We start from the raw sequence: 23,333 nt of genomic DNA, 5'->3' as shown, positions 1-23,333 counted from the left end.
AAATATAAAATACCAAACCTTCTATTAGAAAGTGCGAATTATACATAAGAAGCCATCAATTATATGATACATGTGAGAGGAGTTGTGCACAGTTAGGAAGAGAAGAGCTCTTCATTGAATGGTGTTTGGTATTTCTGTGTTTCTGTCCCAGAGCAGCAGCATATGGCAGTGGAATAGCATAGTTTTTTTTGTTGTTGTTTGTTGTTGTTGTTGTTGTTGTTGTTGTTGTTTTTTGAGACTGAGTTTCGCTCTTGTTGCCCAGGCTAGAGTGTAATGGCTCGATCTTGCCGCAACCTCTGCCTCCCGGGTTCAAGCGATCCTCCTGCCTCAGCTTCCTGAGTAGCTAGGATTACAGGCATGCGCCACCACGCCTGGCTAATTTTGTATTTTCAATAGAGACGGAGTTTCTCCGTTCTGGTCAGGCTGGGCTTGAACTCCCGACGTCAGGTGATCCACCTGCCTCAGCCTCCCCAAGACCTGGGATTACAGGCATGAGACACCATGCTTGGCAGCACAGACCTTTTAATACATAGGTTGAAGTATTTATCACAGCGACAGATGGAAAATTTTTTTCTGAAGAAAATATCTTTTCAGATCAATATGTGACTTAATTTTAAAAATTATTATATTAATTGTTGCTCTTTTTTTTTTCTTTCAGGCTTATCAAAGTTTTGGCTTTGTTGCAAGAGCAGGTCAAGATTTAACTTTTCTTCAGTGAGCAAGTGTGCAGATTGTCAAATATGTCAGTTCATCAAATAAGAAAACATGCAGTTCTACCACCTATCATTTGTAGAAGTGACAAGGAATTTTTGGAAAGTATGCAAAGATACATAATTACAGAAACTGAAAGACTGGGCTGTAATGAGGAAGGACCTGCTGATGAATATTACATCATATACCGAAATGTTTTTGATAAGGTATCATAATGCTCTTAAAACAATTAAGTTTTCATGAAGATAGCAATGATCTATGTTGACAACCAATATTCCTGCCTTAGTAACACTACTGTTTGAATGATCACATTCCATTTGCCGATTTTGAGACGTTCATCCAGTTTCTCAGAAAGGCATAAATGGGAAAAATGCACTTCTGGATTTGTATTTCCTGACTGTGAATGAGTGTTTCAGTTATCTTAGCTTGAGAGCAGATTATAAGTTTCCTTTATGTATATTTTTAAAGACAGAGTCTCAATGTATCACCCAGGCTGTAGTGCAGTGGCACACTCATATCTCACTGCAGCCTCAAAATCCTGGGTTCAAGTGATCTTCCTGCCTCAGCCTCCTGTATAGCTGGGACTACAGGCTTGTGCCGCCACTCCTGACTAGTTTTTAAATTTTTTTGTAGAGACAAGGTCTCTATGTTGCCTAGGCTGGTCTTGCACTCCTGGCCTCAAGCAATCCTCCTATCTTGGCCTCCCAAAGTGCTGGGATTACAGGCATGAACTACCAGCGCCTAGCCCAGACTATCAGTTTTTGATCAACTACCTGGCTGTATCTGCTCTCTGATAATAATTTTGACCTTTTCATCTAAAAGTATCATCTGATTTATTAGGAATTGGGCTGCAAGCAGGAGCGTGATGCTTCCTTGTTATTTTGAGTTTGTTTGTGGTATCATTAAAATCTTGATTTAGATTTGATCTAACATTAAATTGAGATTCCTTGTAGATTGGAGTTCTATCTAGAATTATCTAGTCATGGTTTACAAGGAATTAGACTGGACTTAATATTGGAAATATGGAGATCAGCTTAGAAAATACTATCACTTTGTGGAACATATTTGATTTTGCTTTTTAAGGTTTTAGAAATACCTATTATCCTTCTAAACAATTGCAGTTTGCCCAACAATCCTAATTTATTTATGCAGCTTTTTTTTCCACCCCATTCCGGGAAGATGCCCTGACAGTGAAATAAGTGAAAGCATCTTTCTTCTTTGCCAGAGGAAGTACTTACCTTAAGACTTCAGTAAACTGTTGGTCTCTGAGTAAACAGCCACAGGCAAAATAGAAACTCAGTCTTTTAATTTTTAAACATTATACACTATGACTCTTTTTTCTCCTCTAAATAAAAACCTAGTGCCTCTCTCTAAGGGAAAGTGAGCATATGATAGTGATATATACCTACCAGTAGAATAAGGAAAGTTGATACATATTCATAGGAGTAATAGAGAGAAACAGAGTCTTTCCTTCCTTCCTTTTTTTTTTTTTTTTTTTGAGAGGGAGTCTCACTCTGTGGCCCAGGCTGGAGTGCAGTGGCGCGATCCTGCGATTTCGGCTCACTGCAAGCTCCGCCTCCCGGCTTCACGCCATTCTCCTGCCTCAACCTCCCAAGTAGCTGGGACCACAGGCGCCCGCCACCACGCCTGGCTAATTTTTTGTATTTTTAGTAGAGATGGGATTTCACTGTGTTAGCCAGGATGGTCTCGATCTCCTGACCTTGTGATCCACCCGCCTAGGCCTCCCAAAGTGCTGGGATTACAGGCGTGAGCCACCACCCCCGGCCTTTCCTTCCTTTTATATCATACAGAAAATCTATCTTTTAGACTTGGTACATTGGCAGATTAGCTTCATTTTATATGCGTTATGATCAATGATATTGCTCTTGGTGTTTTAGTTATTAAGGAATGTATTGAATGGATGTTTAAATAAAGATAATGTATTGAATAGGTTTTATAAATATCAAGAGTCATGCTGCGACTCTACTGTGTGAAATTAGCAAAGGAACGTCATAACTGTAACGTGTATCTTTGCATGCCCGAGTGCTAACACTTGTCAGAATTTTTCTTACATGAAGAGCTCTCTGCTTTGCATTAATGTAGTTATAGTGAAGTCATTTTGGAGGTATGGTTGGTAACTTTAATTCCTAGAGAAAACATACGGTGTTAAATAGAAAATAATATTGACGTCTATAGTCCCTGTTTCTTTTCTCCTAGTGAGGAGAAAAGATTTCCATTTGTACTATTTGCATATTACATAATTGTAAATTTTACCTTGTAAAGAATTCTGTTCTTCAGGACTGAGAGGGGATCTAGAAATGGAAGTCATTTGGTACTTTGAGAAACTTTTCTTCTAGCTTCTTGATAACAGATAATTTGCCTTTTTCATTTTCACATTATTTTAGCACCTTTGATTATTAATGAACTATTAATGACTGTCTTCTTTGATCTTCCTACCCTCTTAAAAGGACCTAGTTGGGCAGAAGATAAAAGTGTCAGCTTGCATCTCTGGGTACTTCGAACCAGGGAACAAATACCAAATTGTGTTTAAAATCAAAGATAGATGGTTTGACCTGGAGAGTCATGCCTGAATCAAAGCAAGGAGGACTTGAAACTCATACCAAGAGTTGGGGGTGGATTGTAGGGTGAATGAAAAACCTAGTAAGCAAAGAAGACCAAAGCTTGGAAGAATGAGCTTTTTTAGAAATGGATGACTTACCTGGCTGGGTGCAATAGCTCGTGTCTGTAATCCTAGAACTTTGAGAGGATTGGTAGGAACATCGCTTGAGGCTACCTGGGCAACATAGCAAGACTGTCTCTACCAAAAAAGAAAAGGGGGGCGGGGCTATGGTGGTAGCTGGACTCTATAAAGCGGCTGACCTTTTGTGTTCCTGTAGCATATTGTACAAATAGTTCAGATCCGTATGTAGGAGCTGAGGGGGAATGAAAACCATACCTCTTCTCCCTCAGACCCCTGTAACTGGTGAGTATAGCTATGGTTATTTTCTTGGATTTAGTAGCAGCCTTAATTAATTAAGCAGACTTAATTCAAGTCTCAAACTTGAATGCCTGCAGAGGCCACCAAGGTAATATAAAAGAGTTAAGTGGGCTGGTTATAAGAGAATAAGGAGTGGTGGGGATTGTGGTAAAATGAAAAACCAACCTAATCGAAAACTCCAGCTATTATTGCCGTTAAAGAATAGGGGTTCCATGGAGGTAGATTTTTCAGAGTTTGCAAGAGAAGCTGAAAATGTGGTTTTGGGGTGAAATTTCTTGAATTTTAAAGTATTTTGTTGGTTAAGCAAAATTGCCAGCTGTATTCAACCTGTGGTGTGCCAGTTTGCATATTCTACTTTAGTGTATTTTCTGTGCATTCATAAAGGTTCCCATGAGTGCTCTTCTGAAATCTGTTTCTTCTAGCAAACAGACTTGGGAGCTGATCATGATACCACTACATATTTATTATCTACTCATTAATGTATATGAGCTGTCTTGGATTGTTGGAGCATATCAGAGGAGTGTATGAAGCAGATGGGCAGGAGCAACAGGGTACTTAATTTGGAAAGCCACAGATTGATGACCTCTATTTTATTAAAGATTCTTGATACGGGTGGATAGGTAGTGTGGTCATCTCCATGGCACTTGCCAGGAGATCAATAATCTCCTTATATCATTTGCTGATAGACCAGATGCCTTCCTAGATAATTTTTTCTAGATATTGCCTAGGTAAAGAAAGCCAATGGGGGATACCAGAGGCTAGAGATGTAGAAGGAATAGAAAGCATAATTGCAGCTTTCTGAGAAAATTAGGGATTGAGCCTGTCAATTCTCTGTATTCATCAATCCCTCTGAAATCCTCATGTGCAGAATATGGAAACCATACATTATTTATAACTTTTCTATTTTTATTTTTTGACTTATTTAAAAATGTTTCTTTATTTTTGCATGGGTAATGCATATATAATATTAACAAAAAATGAATAAATAAACCAGTAAAGGAGATTGTACAATGGAAAGTCTGGCCCTTCTCATCTCAGATTCTACTTCTCCTGTCCTTCTCTGCAGGCACCCACTGTTTCTGTTTTCTTCTGTTATCCTTCCAGAGATTTTCTGTGCCTAAACACCATTTGAAGCCATGAATGTATAGTGATGAGGGTTTTTTTACAGTTGCACATGACATCCTGGGATTAGAAATGCAATTAGATATTGAGAATATTGATGAGCCAATAGGAGCTGATGGGTTAGAAAAATAAGGAGGTGAAGAGAGTCCAGGATTTTAAGGTTTAAATGAAGTTAGAGACTAGATTTGGAGGGAGTAAGAGAAGATACAGAATTATATTTAAAAGATTCAGAATTGGGAAAATTAGAACTAGTATTAGTTTTAACTGAAATCATATAATGTATGTGTTCATACCAAGTAGAACAAAAATATGGTCTTTTTTTCCTCTCATATTTAAACTCCACATTATCTACCATAATGTTCCACAAAGAGCACATATTTAGTAAATATTACCTTTAGTGTCCAATTATGTTTGAGCTTGCTGTAAAGTTTAGATTTCTAATTGCTAATCATGTTTCATTTTCAAAATAATCTATAATGTTATTTGTGATAATTTCAATCCATAGTCTTTTAGAAAAAATATCATAGGCAGAAAAATAATATTTCAGGTAATAGAGCATGTTACTGCATACAAATCCGTTCTTACTTCAATCAAAAAAGAATATGATGCCTTTATTGAGACAATAAAGAAAGGCCGAAGAACTGCATTTTGTCTTCATGGAAAACTTAAAGGTTTGGCAGCAGAGCCTACAGCTTTGGTATATCACAGGAAAAGAACAATGCAACTTGAAGCAAAGTAAGTGTTTTAGTAACTAGCCCAAAAGATAGTAGTTGTTGCTTGATTATAATAACTAGCCAGTGTAACTCTAGCTGGTGGCTCTTGGTCTTATTTTTCAATTTTATTTAAAAGACACATTTTTATGTTACCTTCTCCTAGTAACTTGAAGTTACTGTATTATTTACTCCAATTAAAAAATATTACTTTTTTTTGAGAACTTATAGTACCTCTTAGTGTGTGTGTGTGTGTGTGTATATATATATATATTTTTTTTTCTTTTTCTTTTTTTTTTTTTTGAGACAGGGTTTCACTCTTGTTGCCCAGGCTGGAGTGCAATGGCGCAATCTTGGCTCACTGCAACCTCTGCCTCCTGGTCTCAATCTATTGTCCTGCCTCAGCCTCCTGAATAGCTGGGACTATAGGTGCATGCCACCATGCCCAGCTAATTTTTTTTTTTAATATGAAAAACAGAGGCCGGATGAGGTGGCTCACGCTTGTAATCCCAGCACTTTGGGAGGCCCAGGTGGGTGGATCACGAGGTCAGGAGATCGAGACCATCCTGGCTAACACGGTGAAACCCCATCTCTACTAAAAATACAAAAAATTAGCCGGGCGAGGTGGCAGGCGCCTGTAGTCCCAGCTACTCGGGAGGCTGAGGCAGGAGAATGGCGTGAACCCGAGAGGCGGAGTTTGCAGTGAGCCGAGATCGCGCCACTGCACTCCAGTCTGGGAGACAAAGCAAGACTCCGCCTCAAAAAAAAAAAAAAAAAAAAAAAAGAAAGAATAAGAGAGATGGGGTCTCACTGTGTTGCCTAGGCTGGTCTCAAATTGCTGAGCTCAAGCAGTCCTCCTGCCTTGGCCTCCCAAAGTGCTAAGATTGAAGGTGTGAACCACTGTGCCCGGTCAAAAAGGCAAGAGTGGGCAGTTATAGTTTTTTTGTTTGTTTGAAGTAGGGTCTTGCTCTGTTGCCCAGGCTGGAGTGCAGTAGCTTGATCTTGGCCCACTGCAACCTCTGCCTCCCAGGCACAAGTGATCCTCCCACCTCAGCCTCCCAAGTAGCTGGGAGTACAGGCACAAGCTACCATACCTGGCTAATTTTTTTTTTTTTTTGTAGAGGTGGAGTTTTGCAATGTCAGGCTAATTTTTGTATTTTCTGTAGAGATGGGGTCTTGCCATGTTGCCCAGGTTGGTCTCCAACTTGTGAGCTCAAGTGATCTGCATGCCTTGGCCTCCCAAAGTGCTGGGATTACAGGCATGAGCCACCACTCCTGCCCTTCTTAGTATAATTGAAAGCACATTGTGGTATCATAAAATGAGGGTCCACACAGGGTGGCTCATCACCTGTAATCCCAGCACTTTGGGAGGCCAAGGTAGGAGGATTGCCTGAGCCCAGGAGTTTGAGATCAGCCTGGGCAATATGGTGAGTCCCTGTCTTTACAAGTTCAAAAAAAAATTAGCTGGGTGTGGTCCCAGTTGCTTGGAAGGCTGAGGTGGGAGGATTGGTTGAGCCTGAGAGATGGAGACAAGTGAGCCATGATTGCGCTACTGCACTCCAGCCTGGGTGACAGAGTGAGAACCCGTCTCAAGGAAAAAAAAAAAAAAGGAATAAAATAAAATAAATAAGGGATACAGGTAATTGCTCCAGGTAATTTCCTCCATGGAAGATTTAATAGTATAATTTCATAATTACTATCTGAATTAGAGCACTTAATCCTGTTATTCACAAAGGTAAGTAACCTACTGGGAGAGGATAAGATGCTCAGTCTTGTTGAGTAGTCTTATATTTTCAGTATTACATTTGGTCAATGATGGATAAATTATTTTTATAGATAATTGGTTTTTTTTTTTGAGATGGAGTTTCGCTCTTGTCCAGGCTGGAATACAATGGCGTGATCTTGGCTCATGGCTCACTGCAACCTCCGTCTCCCAGATTCAACTGATTCTTCTGCCTCAGTGTCCCAAGTAGCTGGGATTACAGGTTCCCGCCACCACGCCCGTCTAATTTTTCTTTTTGTATTTTTAGTAGAGATGGGGTTTCACCATGTTGGCCAGGCTGGTCTCGAACTCCTGACCTCAGGTAATCCGCCCACCTCAGCCTCCCAAAGTGCTGGGATTACAGGCATGAGCCACTGTGCCCAGCCTTTTATAGATAATTTTAAATCAACTTGAAAAACTATGCAAAGTTTGACCTCCATTTCTGGTAATATGGCTGGCTAGATGTTGAGATAGACCTTCCTGCTGGGGAAAAACACTACATAATATATTTTTTCAAAAATCTTTCCAAAAGCATCAGAAAGTCAGAATCAAGGCAAAATCTAACAGAAGACAAAAGATAAGTGGAGCACTAAAACTGCTTTGACCCCAAGAACATTTTTTAAAAAACTAGTGACCATAATTTTCAGTTTTTACTATGGCATGCAGAATAAAAAGAAAAACCCAGGATCACTCCACATGGTATAGTCTATTGGGAAACATTCACTATATAAAGCTAGGATGGTAAAAGGCTAGGTATACCATTGTAGGGTAAACCAGAGGTAAACTGCTCCAACCCTGGGAATGCAGGGAAAATTGCCCTTTACTCAGCTGATTGCTGATGGGTATACAGTTTATTTTGGGCCAATGAAATGTTCTGGAATTAAATAGTGGTTGTGGTTGCACAACTATACTAAAATTCCTTGAATTATGTATACTTTACAAGGATGATTCTTAAGGTGTGTGAACTATATCTCAATAAAGCTATTATAAAACGATATGGAGGACAGAGTGAGAAGGTCATATTATTATGTCTAATCACAGCTCTACAATGAAGAGAATATGGGACACAGACAATATTTGAAGAAATAATGGCTACGAGTTTTCTGTCTTCTGTTAGATTTTGCCCTGATTTTGACTTTCTGATGCTTTTGGAAAGATTTTTTAAAAATATATTATGTAGTACTTTTTCCCAATAGGAAGATCTATTTCAGCATCTAGCCAGTCATATTACCAGAAATGGAGGTCAAACTTTGCATAGTTTTCCAAGTTGACTTAAAATTATCTATAAAAAAAATGTATCCATCATTTACCAAATGTAACACTGAAAATATGTGAAAGATACCGATTCACAGATTCAACAAACCCAAAGAATCCCAAGCATGATAAATACTAAGAAATACTCAACTAGGTTCATCTTAGTGAAGTTGTCAAAAATAGAGATCAGAAAATTAGCATAGAAAGGAGCAACAATTAGATACTTTCTCATCTATGTGGTAACATGTATTAGAACTTAATTCCTTTTTATGGCTGAATAATACTCCATTGTATGTGTGTACTACATTTTGTTTATCCATTCATCTGTTTTTGGACACTTGGATTGTTTCCATTTTTGTCTATGTGAATAGTGCCACTCTGAAAATTCATGTACAAGTATCTGCTTTCAGTTTCTTTTGAAAACCTGCCTTTTTTTTTTAAACATATCTTTCGTTTATAAGCACAAATCAATTTGGAATAAAGCCAGTGGATATTTTATTCCCACAATCCTTTCATTCATACTGCAAGCTCTTACTCTGAGCCATCAATAGTTACCAAGAACACTATATAATAATCAGAAGCAGCAGCCAGCAGTATCTACTGACAAACTTGTTTTTTATTTTATTTTTTATTTTTTGAGACAGAATCTTGCCCTGTCATCCAGGCTGGAGTGCAATGGCATGATCTCAGCTCACTGCGACCTCCGCCTTCCGGGTTCAAATTATTCTCCTGCCTCAGCCTTCCAAGTAGCTGGGATTACAGGTGCCCACCATCACACCCAGTTAATTGTTGTATTCTTAGTAGAGACGGGGTTTCACCATGTTGGTCAGGCTGGTCTCAAACTCCTGACCTCATGATCTGCCTGCCTCGACCTCGCAAAGTGTTGGGATTACAGGTGTGAACCACCGAGCCTGGCCCAAACTTGTTTTTAATTTGCCAAAAACGCTGTGGCATTTATATATTGACAAAAATTATCTTCCTGATCAAATTTTACTCAGGCTTCCCTGAACGCTTTTCAACTAGGCCCGACTTTGGGACTTCCACATTCATCTCTGCACCATTCAGTTTTAGCAAGAAGTCTGTGAAGTAAGTTTAGCCAGAACTCCCCATCCATGACATGTGATCCCCCAACCATCCTCCAGGTGATGTCTAGTTACTGTGGCCTGCCTTTAACAGGAATCCTCTTAGGTCTGTTGATCCAGAATCTCTCCTCACATCTCATGTTTTCTTTTAGTAATTTGTCATCCACTGACCCCACCTTGCTCCTTAGCTATAAATTCCCACTTGCCATATCATATTCAGATTGAGTCCAATCATTCTCCGTTGCAGTGGTTCCTGTACCTATTGGCATGGCCCCTCTTGAAAAAAGTCTTCCTTACCATGCTTTAACAAGTGTTAAAAATTATTTTTCTGTGTGTATTTTAATATGTTATTTCTCCCTTGGGCCAACATAACTAGGAAGAAAACTTCAAATAATGCTTAAGAGAAGTTTATACTACCTTTTGGTCTTCAAAATTTTCATTTCTAGGTAGACTTAGTTTATCTCAGGAAAGTGCTGTCCTTCCTCTAGCTCTAGGATCAAAATTACTGTAGTGGGCTGAATAACAGTTCTCAAAGACATCAGGTCCTACTCTCTAGAACCCCTAAATGTTAACCTTATTTGGACAAAGGGTCTTTGAAGATATAATTAAAGATTTTGATATAGGGAGGTTATAAAACTAAGCCCTAAATGTGATCATAAATGTCCTAATAAGAGGGAAACAGGAGCTTTGCCACAGATAGAGGAGAAGGTGATATGACCACAGAGGCAGAGACTGAAGTGATAAAGTCAGAATGCCTGCAGCCCCAAGGCTGGAAAAGGTAAGGAACAGATTCTGAAGGAAGCATGGCTCTGCCAACACTTTGATTTTGGTCCGGTGATACTGATTTTGAATTTCTGGCTTCCAGAATTGTAAGAGAATAAATTTCTGTTGTTTGAAGTCACCAAGTTAGTGGTAATTTGTTACAGTTGCCACAGGAAACTAATATAATTACCTACCAAAATAATTTTTAAATTACAGAAGTAATTTTCTACTAAAGAGAATAGTTTGTGGCCATATTATTGTGATTAGCACTTATGAATTTCCAGTAGGGTTCAGAATCATAGTATGAGATTTTATTGATGCTCAGAAAGAAAATTGTTCCTCATTTGTGAGGCTAGATAACTTTTTCAGGGCATTTCACCTAGTCCATAATGGTTCAAAATAAAGTAATGATTTAAACTGTTTTACTTGAGGTTTTGTGGTTCAAGAATTAAGTTAGTTGAAAGACGTAATAAAGCCTTTCTGTTTTCCAGAATGAGGATTATTGAAAATAATTCCTCGAAGATTCAATCTCAAATAGATCAAATCAAGCAGTCTAGGGCAGAGTATGACACGAAGGAAGTAAAATATTGTACTTTCTCCAAAGATCCTTCAAAACCTATTCCAGGTATTGTATTTTGTTTAAAATATTTGAGAGAAATCCTGATTATTTCCAATTTTTTTTACCTAAGCCACGCATTATTATAAATGTGCTGATGTATGTGCATCTTGCACATGTGTGTTGTACACAATGTTAGTCAGGACTCTAGGTAGATTCAAGGGAATGGAAAAACAAACTCTAAAAGATTGAGTTTCAGTCAGCTGGGTTATATAAAGTATAATGCAGTGGCTCCTGAAGTGTAGTTCCTGTATCAATGTCAGCATCACCTAAAGACCTCTTCGAAATGCAAATTCATGGTTCCCATCAGATTAGAGACTTCACTGTGTCAGAAACTCGATGGGTGGAGTTCAGTAGTGTCTTAACAAGTCCTTCAGGTTTTTCTTTTCTTGTTTTTTTTTTTTTTTTGACACCTAGTCTTGAGCTCTCAGGCACCCAGGCTGGGCGTGCAGTGGTGTGATCTCAACCCATAGCAACTTCCCTCTCCAGGGTTCAAGCAATTCTCATGCCTTGGCCTCCCAAGTAGCTGGGATTACAGGTGTGTGCCACTATGCCCAGCTAATTTTTGTTTTTAGTAGCGATGAAGTTTCGTCATGTTGTCCACGCTGGTCTCAAACTCCTGGGCTCAAGCGATCCACCCACCTCAGCCTCCCAAAGTGCTGGGATTAAAGGCGTGAGCCACTGTGCCCAGCCGCTTCAGGTTTTTTTGATGCACTCTGAAGTTTGAGAACCACTGGTATAATATAAAGTAAACTGTAGTGTATTAAGTTTTGGTGGATATTGTTGATTCATGTTAATGTCAGCATTCACTGCTTCCACATCTTCAGCATAATACTGTTACCATATTTTAAGAAATTGTAGTATATCCTGGAATTCATCTAGGATATGGAGAGGTTTTTACGAAGAGTGGATAGAGGAATTACAAATATTCATCCTGGAAAAAAGAAAGACTTTGAGAATAGATAATGGTATTCCAAACTTTTAAAGATTTTGGCTAGTGTTTATTCTGAGGCAGGATTAATAGGTAGAAATTTTAGGAAGCCAGATTTGGTCTCCGTGGAGGAAGCTATGTCTTGAAGTAATGAGCTACTCTATACTACAGGATTTCAACTGAGGTTGAATAATCATCTCGTGTTTCATAAAAGTGGGGATTAGATTCGCTTTCTTTTTTTTTGAGACAGAGTTTCGCTCTGTCACCCAGGCTGGAGTGCAGTGGCCCAATCTTGGCTCACTGCAAGCTCCGCCTCCTGGGTTCACACCATTCTCCTGCCTCAGCCTCCCGAGTAACTGGGACTATAGGCACCTGCCACCACACCTGGCTGATTTCTTTGTGTTTTTAGTAGAGACGGGGTTTCACTGTGTTAGCCAGGATGGTCTCGATCTCCTGACCTTGTGATCCACCCACCTTGGCCTCCCAAAGTGTTGGGATTACAGGCGTGAGCCACCGTGCCCGGCCTAGATTCACTTTCAAATATGAAATTGTGACTAGCAAATGACAAATAAGATACACATTAATAAGTACAGTATAACTGGCAAATTGGGACTGAGTGCTGAGAAGATTCTGGGTAAGGGACTGGTTAAAATCAAGTAGAATCAATTCAGATAAGTTTTTGGAGGAGGAGTATTTTGTGATATGTACTGAAGTCAACAATTGGCCCAGATGAGAAAGGAAGATTATTTAGGGCTGGGCACAGTGGCTCATACCTGTAATCCCAGCACTTTGTGATGCTGAAGTGAGAGGATCTCTTGAGCCCAGGAGTTTGAGACCAGCCTGGGTAGACCCTGTGAGAGTCTCTCTCTCTCTCTCTCTCTCAGGCATTTGAAGAGAAAGAGAGAGAGGAATAATAAGTAGAGGGGACGGTGAGAGAGAGGACTGAAGATTTGGCAGGCATTTATATTTGTGTTGGGAATAATAAACTGATTACTCTGGGGTTAGCTATAATAGGGTAATGAGAGATTTGTTTAGAGAGAAATCAGTTGACAAATCCTGAATTGTTAGGCAGAAGCTCTTGGCGTTACTGAGTAAGAGTGATATTTAGGGGTCTTCAGGGTATGTTAATGAAATCACTAAAAAAATTTTTTTCAGATGCTAAGGTTTGTGTGTTCTCAGTCTTCACTGAGTCTTCATTGATAATGTTTAAAACTGCTAGCCTCAGGCCGGGTGTGGTGGCTCACGCCTGTAATCCCAGCACTTTGGGAGGCCGAGGTGAGTGAATCACCTGAGGTCAGGAGTTCAAGACCAGCCTGGCCAACATGGTGAAACCCCATCTCTACTAAAAATACAAAAATTAGCCGGGCGTGGTGGCAGTCGCCTATAGTCCCAGCTACTCGGAAGTTGAGGCAGGAGAATCGCTTGAACTGGGAGGCAGACATTGCAGTGAGCCGGGATTGCATCACTGCACTCCAGCCTGGGCAGCAGAGTAAGACTCTGTCTCAAAAAAATAAAAATAAAATAAATTAAAATAAAACTGCTAGCCTGGCCTGGCACAGTGGCTCACGCCTTTAATCGCAGCACTCTGGAAGGCTGAAGTGGGCAGATTGCTTGAGCCCTGGAGTTTAAGACTAGACTGGGCAACATAGCAAGACCCTGTTTCTATACAATCAATCAATCAATCAATCAATAATAACCTGCTAGCCATTTACAAGTTTATGCTAATTTTACCTGTGTTCAGTAAGCTATAAGTACATACTATCATTTCTAAATTGTTTCTTAACATAGTGAACTGTCTTTCTAAGACTTGCTCTTTGAACACAAGCGTCCCACACATGGCTTGGCCTGTTTGATTTGTTCCCTTTTCCCGTAGGCATGACTCTCCAAGAATCCATGAATCTAGATGCTCTCACTAAATACATGAAACATCTTGAAGATAAATATGCAGAAATTAAACAAGCTATGTTGATAAAATATGTGCCAGCTCAGAGGAAGTCTGATTTAGATGAAGAAATGATTGTGTTATTAAAACGGCGAGATGTAGCTGAAAATCTGAACAGAAAATTACAGTTTTGGTATGGAAGTTGATTATATGTTTTTGAAGTTTGGAGTTTTATTTGTGTTTATTCTAATATTCCACCATTTGATTTTAGGCTCAGTATGTTATTGATGTTTTTTATCTTTATAGTCATCAAAGACTGCAGATAATTTCACAGGCACTTACTTCATGGGTAAAATCTGATATGAGCAGCCCATTTCAAGACTTTGTGGAGCAAATTCAGAAAACCAAATATTTACAAGGTAGATTATCTATATTTTTAAACTAGTAGCAATAATGGAAGACTTTTTTTCCCCTAGAAAGTTAGAATGGGGTTTTCTTAGGCTGAGTTAAAATAAAGCAAAAACATACTTCAGCTAGTTCTCTGTTACTCTATGGGTTTCTTCCTTCAGCAGATAATAGGTAATTAGTAAAGAATAGACTTGGTGAGCCAAAGACAGAATGCCTGAAAATGTACATCAACATAAAGAGGAAAGGGACGAGGAGGCCACTAAGTTTTGGAAGAGGTTGATGCTGTTAGGATCTATAGCAATAAGTTGTTGGTATTAAACACATGTATGTTTATTGTTTTCTATTGATAAGTAACCTTAAATATCTTCCAGTGGTACTTTCAATATTTACAGGTGACCAAGGCATTGTTGAAGAACTAATGGAAGATGATCCACGCAGGGCAAAAAAAGCTGAAATTATGCTTCACTACATTGAAAGGCAACTATTTTAAAAGCTTTAATTTTTCAGAATTATATTTTTTCACAGATTCTTTGTGAATAAAATACCAGATTGGTAATCTAGGAGGTTTTTCAGAGGAGATAAGAGGATTATAATGTTGATATGTTTTATTTATACAGGTTAAGCATTCCTAATCTGAAAATTTGAAATCTGAAATGCTCCAAAATCCAAAAAATCTTGAGCACTAACATGAGATAGTGATACCTGTGTTTTCTGATGGATCAATGTACACAAACTTTGTTTCATGCACAAAATTATTAGAAGTATTATATAAAATTACCAGCCAGGCACAGTGGCTCACGCCTGTAATCCCAACACTTTGGGAGGCTGAGACAGGTGAATCACAAGGTCAGGAGTTCGAGACCAGCCTGGCCAACATGGTGAAACCCCATCTCTACTAAAAATACAAAAAATTAGCTAGACGTGGTGGCGGATGCCTGTAATGCCAGCTACTAGGGAGGATGAGGCAGGAGAATTGCTTGAACCTGGGAGGCAGAGGTTGCAGTGAGCTGAGATTGTGCCACTGCACACTCTAGCCCAAGCAACGGTGCAAGACTCAAAAAAAAAAAAAAAAGTGTTATATAAAACTACCTTCAGGCTATGTGTATTGGTATATATGAAATATAAATTTTGTGTTTAGACTTGGGTCCCATCCCCAAGATATCTCATTATGTATATGCGTATATTCCAAAATATGAAAAAATCTGAAATCCAAAACACTTCTGGTCCCAAGCATTTAGGATAAGGGAATCTCAGCCTGTATTTTTCTTACATTTCCTAGCTATCAACCTGATGTTACAAAATGTTTTTGAGAATGTCTTCCTGATTCAGATTATTCTAGCCAATTCAGTCCTTTCTTTCTCATTATTTCTATCCCATGACTTATTAAGAAGGCATATTTCTCCATAACACTTAAGTTATTATATATAGTATATAATAGAATATTAAAGAGATTTGACTGTATCCTTTTTTATACTTTGTTTATTTTTTATCAAATATTACTTTTATCAAATATTTTAAGTATTCATAAAAATACAGAGAATAACATTAACAAAATGTTATTCTGTGTACCAATTCAGAAAGAAGTTAACATTTTGCAGTATTTGCTTCAGCTGTTTTTGTAGAAATTTGTTATAGTTGACATCCCGCTGTGTACCATTCCTCCTGTCTTCAATTCCTTTTCCCTCCGTTTTTTCCCACACAGCTGCTCCCTTGGTGTTTAACATGCACGTGCATTTTTAAACATTTTTAATACATAGTAAGACTATATTATTTAAGAGGTTAATTCACAGGCTATGAGGCTTATCTGTAATGAACATATGTAATATTCCTGGTCTTTATATGTTAAACAGTTTTCAACTGTTAATTGGAAGGTTGGTATGGTAAAAAGACGGGGGTAAAGATAATTTTGGGGAGAGCATAAAAGCTCATTATTTCTTTACACTGTAATGCTTCTCTAAGTCTGACAGTTTGATATGAGAGAAAAACCCTCATTGAGATAGAAAGTTTTATGTATTTTGCTTAATATTACTTTAGTAGGTTTTCCGCCTGGGGCTCTACATTCATTTGCAGCACTATGTAACTTCTGTTTATCCTAGTTTTATTAATTGTGAGGTAAGGACTGAGTTGAAGATGTTTTGCCATAGGAAGAGGAGTAGAGGCTTAAGTTATCTTAACTATTATCTTTCCTTCTTGTGTTAATCTTTGATTGGGAGCCTGTTGCCTGGCAGAACAACATAGGCTTCTGAATACCAAGGACACCTCTTGATCTCCAATTTGGCAGCTTCTTTTTTTTTTTTTTTGAGATGGAGTCTAGCTCTGTGGCCCAGGCTGGAGTGCAGTGGCGCAATCTTGGCTCACTGCAAACTCTGCCTCCCGGGTTCAGGTGATTCTCCTGCCTCAGCCTCCTGAGCAGATGGAACTACAGGCATATGCCACCATACCTAATTTTTTTTTTTTTAATATTTTTAGTAGAGACGGGGTTTCACCATGTTAGCCAGGATGGTCTCGATCTCCTGACCTCATGATCCCCCCCGCCTCGGCCTCCCAAAGTACTGGGATTACAGGCGTGAGCCACCACGCCCGGCCCAATTTAGCAGCTTCTGTCTTCAATTAGTATTTCCTTTAGGTGGCATTTCTAAGCAGGTTGCCCTTCTTTCCTCTGATACTAGTACTTTTTCATGTGGAGATGATATGTGGGGAAAAAAATCTGAGTTCATAATAAATTCAAGTTCTTTCTTCCATTCTCTATGGCTTGCTGTAAGTGCTATACGAATAAAGTTTAGGATCATGTTCAAAGTTAGCTAGCAGGTGGGAGTTTTGTTCTGAGACTTAAAAAAAAACCCAACAGAATATTAGAGAAAGATTTCAAAGAACGTCTTACAGGGTGAATGATTCTAGTTACAGTTTATTAGAATTCCTTTTTGTTTTTCCATATCTTTATGCCACTATATTTGGTCTGTATTAAACATTTCTAATCAGTTTTTTCTCTTTTTGTGTCATTATAACACATTATAAAATGTGATGCCTATAGATTTAATGAGTTAATCTCACTTGGTGAATATGAAAAGGCAGCTTGTTATGCAGCAAACAGTCCTAGAAGAATTCTTCGAAACATTGGTACGATGAATACATTTAAGGGTAAGCATTTCTCTCTGAACCTTATATATGTATGCAAATTTACTACTTTTTCTCTCATAAAATGGAAAAAGCGTTAAACTGGGAGTCTAGAGGTCTAGACCCCAGCCGTCTCTCTACCATTTACTCAGTTTCCTTAGCAGTAACATTAGGGGTTTGATTAGATTTTCTAAATTATATTATGAATGATTTTAAGTATATAGAAAAGTATGGAGAAACATTAACACCAATGTACTCACTGTCAAGATTTAATAAATGTTAATATTTTGTCAAATTTGCTCCACATTCTTTTAAAACACAGCTTCCTTGTGGTAAATTGACATAATACAACAAATTGTACATATTAAAGCACACAATTTGGTAAGTTTTTTTTTTTTCTTTTTTTTTTTTGAGACAGAGTTTCACTCTTATCGTCCAGGCTGGAGTGCAGTGTGCAATCTTGGCTCACTGCCACTTCTGCCTCCCAGGTTCAAGTGATTCTCCAGCCTCAGCCTCCCGAATAGCTGGGATTACAGGTGTGTGCCACCACACCCAGCTAAATTTTTTGTACTTTTAGTTCAGACAGGGTTTCACCATGTTGGCCAGGCTGGTCTCAAACTCCTGACCCTAGGCAATCTGCCCACTTTGGCCTCCCAAAGTACTGGGATTACAGGCATGAGCCATCGCGCCCAGCCCAATTTGATAACCTTTGACATATGCATACACCCATAAGATTATCACTCAAAAGTTCCCTCATGCCCCTCAGTATCCCTCTCTTCCCACTACTTCCTAGTTCTCTCGTCCTTTTCTTGTCCTAAGTTATTTTACTTAGGATAATGGCGTTCAGTTTTATTTTATGGCTGAGTAGTATTCGGTGGTGTGTGTGTGTTTCTGTGTGTGTATGTGTTTTTTTTTTTTTTTTTTTTTTGAGACGGAGTCTTGCTCTGTCGCCCGTGTTGGAGTGCAGTGGCCTGATCTCAGCTCACTGCAAGCTCCGCCTCCCGGGTTTACGCCATTCTCCTGCCTCAGCCTCCGGAGTAGCTGGGACCACAGGCGCCCGCCACCACGCCCGGCTAGTTTTTTTTTTTTGTAATTTTAGTAGAGACGGGGTTTCAGCGTGTTAGCCAGGATGGTCTCGATCTCCTGACCTCGTGATCCGCCCATCTCGGCCTCCCAAAGTGCTGGGATTACAGGCTTGAGCCACCGCGCCCGGCCGTATGTGTTTTCTTTATCCAGTCATCCCTTGATGGACACTTAGGTTGATTCTCTGACTTTGCTATTGTGAATAGTGCTATGATAAATATAATGAGTGCAGGTGTCTTTTTCATATGATGGTTTCTTTTCCTTTGGGTAGATACTCAGTAGTGGAATTTCTGGATTGAATGGTAGTTGTGTTTTTAGCTCTTTGAGAAATTTCCATACTGTATTCCATAGAGATTGTACTAATTTACATTCCCACCAAAAATGTATAAGCATTCCCTTTTCTCCACATCCTCTCCAACATCTGTTGTTTTTTGACTTTTTATTAATAGCCATTCTGATTGGTGTAAGATGGTATATCATTGTGGTTTTATAGTTCCCTGCTTTGTAGATTTCTCTGCTTTGGGCAGTATGGCCATTTTAACAATTTAACTATTTTTTTAACCCATTAAATAGCCCCACCTCCCCCATCCAACTCCCCTACTACCCTTCATAGCCTCTGGTAACCATCCTTCTACTATGTTCATGAGTTCAATTGTTTTTATTTTTAACTCCACAAATAAATGAGAGCATGTGAGGTTTGTCTTTCAGTGCCTGGCTTATTTCAGGAAACATAATGACCACCAGTTCCATCCATGTTGTAGCAAATGATAGGATCTCATTCTTTTTTTATGACTGAATAGTACTCCATTGCCTATACATACCATATTTTCTTTATCCATTTGTCTTTTGATGGATACTTAGGTTGCTTCCAAATCTTGGCTATTGTGAATAGTGCTGCATTAATCATAGGATTGCTGGATCATATGGTAGCCCAATTTTTTGTTTTTTTAGGAACCTCCAAACTGTTTTCCATAGTGGTTGTACTAATTTACATTTCCACCAACAGTGTACAGGGGTTCCCTTTTCTCCACATCCTTGCCAGCATTTCTTATTGCCTGACTCTTGGGTAAAAGCTGTTTTAACTGGGCTGAGATGATATCTCACTGTAGTTTTGATTTGCATGTCTCTAATGATCAGTGATGTGGAGCACCTTTTCATATGCCTGTTTGCCATTTGTATGTCTTCTTTTGAGAAATGTCTATTCAAATCTTTTGCCATTTATTTTACCCTTTTTTTTATTAAAAAATTTTTTTTATTATACTTTAAGTTCTAGGGTACATGTGCACAATGTGCAGGTTTGTTACATATGTATATATGTGCCATGTTGGTGTGCTGCACCCATTAACTCGTCATTTACATTAGGTATATCTCCTAATGCTATCCCTCCCCCTCCCCCCCACCCCACAACAGTGATGTTCCCCTTCCTGTGTCGAAGTGTTCTCATTGTTCAATTCCCACCTATGAGTGAGAACATGCAGTGTTTGAGTGTTTGGTTTTTTTGTCCTTGCGATAGTTTGCTGAGAATGATGGTTTCCAGCTTCATCCATGTCCCTACAAAGGACATGAACTCATCCTTTTTTATGGCTGTATAGTATTCCATGGTGTATATGTGCCACATTTTCTTAATCCAGTCTATCACTGATGAACATTTGGGTTGGCTCCAAGTCTTTGCTATTGTGAATAGTGCCGCAGTAAACATACATGTGCATGTGTCTTTATAGCAGCATGATTTATAGTCCTTTGGGTATATACCCAGTAATGGGATAGCTGGGTCAAATGGTATTTCTAGTTCTAGATCCTTGAGGAATGGCCACACTGTCTTCCACAATGGTTGAACTAGTTTACAGTCCCACCAACAGTGTAAAAGTCTTCCTATTTCTCCACATCCCCTCCAGCACCTGTTGTTTCCTGACTTTTTAATGATCAAGTGTTTTTTTTTTTTTTTTTGACAGAGTTTCTCTCTTGTTGCCCAGGCTGGAATGCAATGGCACGATCTCGGCTCACGGCAACCTCCGCCTCCCGGGTTCAAGTGATTCTCCTACCTCAACCTCCCTAGTAACTGGGATTACAAGCATGCGCCACCACGCCTGGCTAATTTTGTATTTTTAGTGGAGATGGGGTTTTACCATGTTGGTCAGATTGGTCTCGAACTCCCGACCTTAGGTGATCCACCCACCTCCCAAAGTGCTGGGATTACAGGCATGAGCCACTGCGCCTGGCCATCTTTTGCCTATTTTTAATCAGATTATTAGATTGTTTTCCTATGGAATTGTTTGAGTTCCTTACGTATTCTGGTTATTAATTTCCTTGTTAGACAGGTAGTTTGCACATATTTTCTCCCATTCTGTGGATTGTCTCTTCACTTTGTTGATTGTATCCTTTCTGTGCAGAAGCGTTTTACCTTGATATGATCCCATTTGTCCATTTTTTTCTTCAATTGCCTGTGCTTGTGGAGTATTATGCCAGAAATTTTTACCCAGACCAATGTCCTGGAGAATTTCCCCAATGTTTTCTTGTAGTGGTTTCATAATTTGAGGTCTTAGATTTAAATCTTTAATCCATTTTGATTTGACTTTTTTATATGACAAGAGATAGGGGCCTAGTTTCATTTTTCTGCATATGGATATTCAGTTTTCCTGGCACCATTTACTGAAAAGACTGTCTTTTCCCCACTGTATGTTCTTGGCACCTTTGTCAAAAGTGAGTTCACTATAGGTGTGTGGATTTGTTTCTGGGTTCTCTATTCTGTTCCATTGGTCTGTGCACCTGTTTTTATTCCATTACCATGCTGTTTTGGTTACTATAGCTCTGTAGTATAATTTGAAGTTAGCTAATGTTATTCCTCCAGTTTTGTTCTTTTTGCTTAGGATGGTTTTTGGCTATTCTGGGTCTTTGTGGTTCCATATAATTTTGGGGGTTGTTTCTTCTATTTCTGTGAAGAACTTCATGGTATTTTGATAGGGATTGCATTAAATCTGTAGATTGCTTTGGGTAGTATAGATATTTTAACAGTACTGATTTTTCCAATCCATGAACATGGAATATCTTTCCATTTTTTGTGTGTCCTCTTCAATTTCTTTCATCAGTGTTTTATAGTTTTAATTATAGGTCTCTTTCAATGCTTTGGTTAATTCTAGGTATTTAATTTGTGGCTATGATAAGCAGGATTACTTTTGAAAATTTCCTTTTCAGGCCGGGCGCGGTGGCTCAAGCCTGTAATCCCAGCACTTTGGGAGGCCGAGACGGGCGGATCACGAGGTCAGGAGATCGAGACCATCCTGGCTAACATGGCGAAACCCCGTCTCTACTAAAAATACAAAAAAACTAGCTGGGCGACGTGGCGAGCGCCTGTAGTCCCAGCTACTCGGGAGGCTGAGGCAGGAGAATGGCATGAACCCGGGAGTCGGAGCTTGCAGTGAGCTGAGATCCGGCCACTGCACTCCAGCCTGGGCGGCAGAGCGAGACTCCGTCTCAAAAAAAAAAAAAAAAAAAAAAAAAAAAGAAAATTTCCTTTTCAGATTGTTTGTTGTTGGCATATAGAAATGCATTGCTTTTTATATGTTGATTTTGTATCTTTCAACTTTTCTGAGTTTATCAGTTCTCATAGTTTTTTTTTTTTTTTTTTGGAGACAGAGTCTCTCTCCATCACACAGGCTGGAGTGCAGTGGCGCAATCTTAGCTCACTGCAACCTCCGCTTCCCAGGTTCAAGTGATTCTCCTGCCTCAGCCTCCTGAGTCACTGGGACAATGGGCACGTACCGCCAGGCCCAACTAATTTTTTGTATTATTAGTAGAGATGGAGTTTTGCCATGTTGGCCAGTCTGGTCTTGAACTCCTGACCTCAAGTGATTGGCCTACCTTGTCCTCCCAAAGTGTTGGGATTATAGGCATTAGCCACCATGCTTGGCCTCTTAATAGTTTTTTGGTGGAGTCTCTAGATTTTTTTCTTTCATTTTTTTTTTTTTTGAGATGAAGTCTTGCTCTTGTCCCCCAGGCTGGAGTGCAATGGCGCAATCTCAGCTCACTGCAACCTCTGCCTCCTGGGTTCAAGCAATTCACCAGCCTCAGCCTCCCGAGTAACTGGGATTACAGGTACCTGCCACCATGCCCAGCTAATTTTTGTATTTTTAGTAGAGACGGGGTTTCACTATGTTGGTCAGGCTGGTCTGAAACTCCTGAACTCAGATGATTCACATGCTTCGGCCTTCCAAAGTGGTGGGATTACAGGCATGAGCCACCGCGCCTGGCTAGATTTTTTTTCAAATGTAAGGTTATGTCATCAGAAAACAAAGATAATTTAATTTCTTCCTTTCCAATTTGGATGCCCTTTATTTCTTTTTCTTGTCTGATTGCTCTAAGTAGGACTTTCAGTACTATGTTGAATACCAGTGGTGAAAGTGGGCATCTTTGTTGTGTTCCAGATCTTAAAGGAAGGGCTTTCAGTTTCCTCCCATTCAGTATGATTCTAGCTGTGTTTCTGTCATATATTGCTTTTATTATGTTGAGATATATTCCTTCTATCCCCAGATATTTTTATGGGTTTTATCATGAAGGATGTTGAATTTTATTAAATGCTTGTTCAGCATTACTTGAAATTATCATATAATTTTTGTCCTTCATTCTATTGATATATGATACATTACATTGATTCATTTCTTTATGTTGAACCATCCTTGCATCCCCAGGAAATATCCCACTTGGTCATGATGAATGATTTTTTTAATGTGTTATTGGATTTGGTTTACTAGTGTTTTGTTGATGATTTTTGCATCAGTGTTTATCAGAATTACTGACATGCAGTTTTCTTTTTTGATATATCTTTGTCTGGTTTTCGTATTAGGGTAATACTGGCCTTGTAGAATGAGTTTAGAAGTATTTCCTCTGCTTCTATTTTTTGG

General features: G+C 39.1%; 1 protein-coding gene across 2 annotated transcripts in view; it reads left to right on the top strand.

Annotated features, from left to right (window-relative positions):
• The first annotated feature begins 654 nt into the window (after nt 1-654).
• The window catches only part of CLHC1 (clathrin heavy chain linker domain containing 1), a 58,111-nt gene continuing 35,432 nt past the window's right edge, over nt 655-23,333 (top strand). Inside the window, exons 1-7 of one of the 2 annotated variants that reach the window (XM_026456097.2) lie at nt 655-917; nt 5,379-5,566; nt 10,893-11,026; nt 13,822-14,023; nt 14,137-14,249; nt 14,631-14,715; nt 17,270-17,376. In XM_026456097.2, the coding sequence (XP_026311882.1) occupies nt 741-917; nt 5,379-5,566; nt 10,893-11,026; nt 13,822-14,023; nt 14,137-14,249; nt 14,631-14,715; nt 17,270-17,376 (1,006 nt within the window). In that variant the 5' untranslated portion in view covers nt 655-740. Of the gene's footprint in view, nt 918-5,378; nt 5,567-10,892; nt 11,027-13,821; nt 14,024-14,136; nt 14,250-14,630; nt 14,716-17,269; nt 17,377-23,333 lie in introns of those variants that run through there. The other variant, XM_023190199.3, reaches the window with a different exon arrangement.

The sequence above is a fragment of the Piliocolobus tephrosceles genome, chromosome 15, assembly GCF_002776525.5.
Source record: "Piliocolobus tephrosceles isolate RC106 chromosome 15, ASM277652v3, whole genome shotgun sequence".
Classification (NCBI taxonomy): Eukaryota; Metazoa; Chordata; class Mammalia; order Primates; family Cercopithecidae; genus Piliocolobus; species Piliocolobus tephrosceles.
This window is presented reverse-complemented; position numbering and strand designations above follow the sequence as displayed.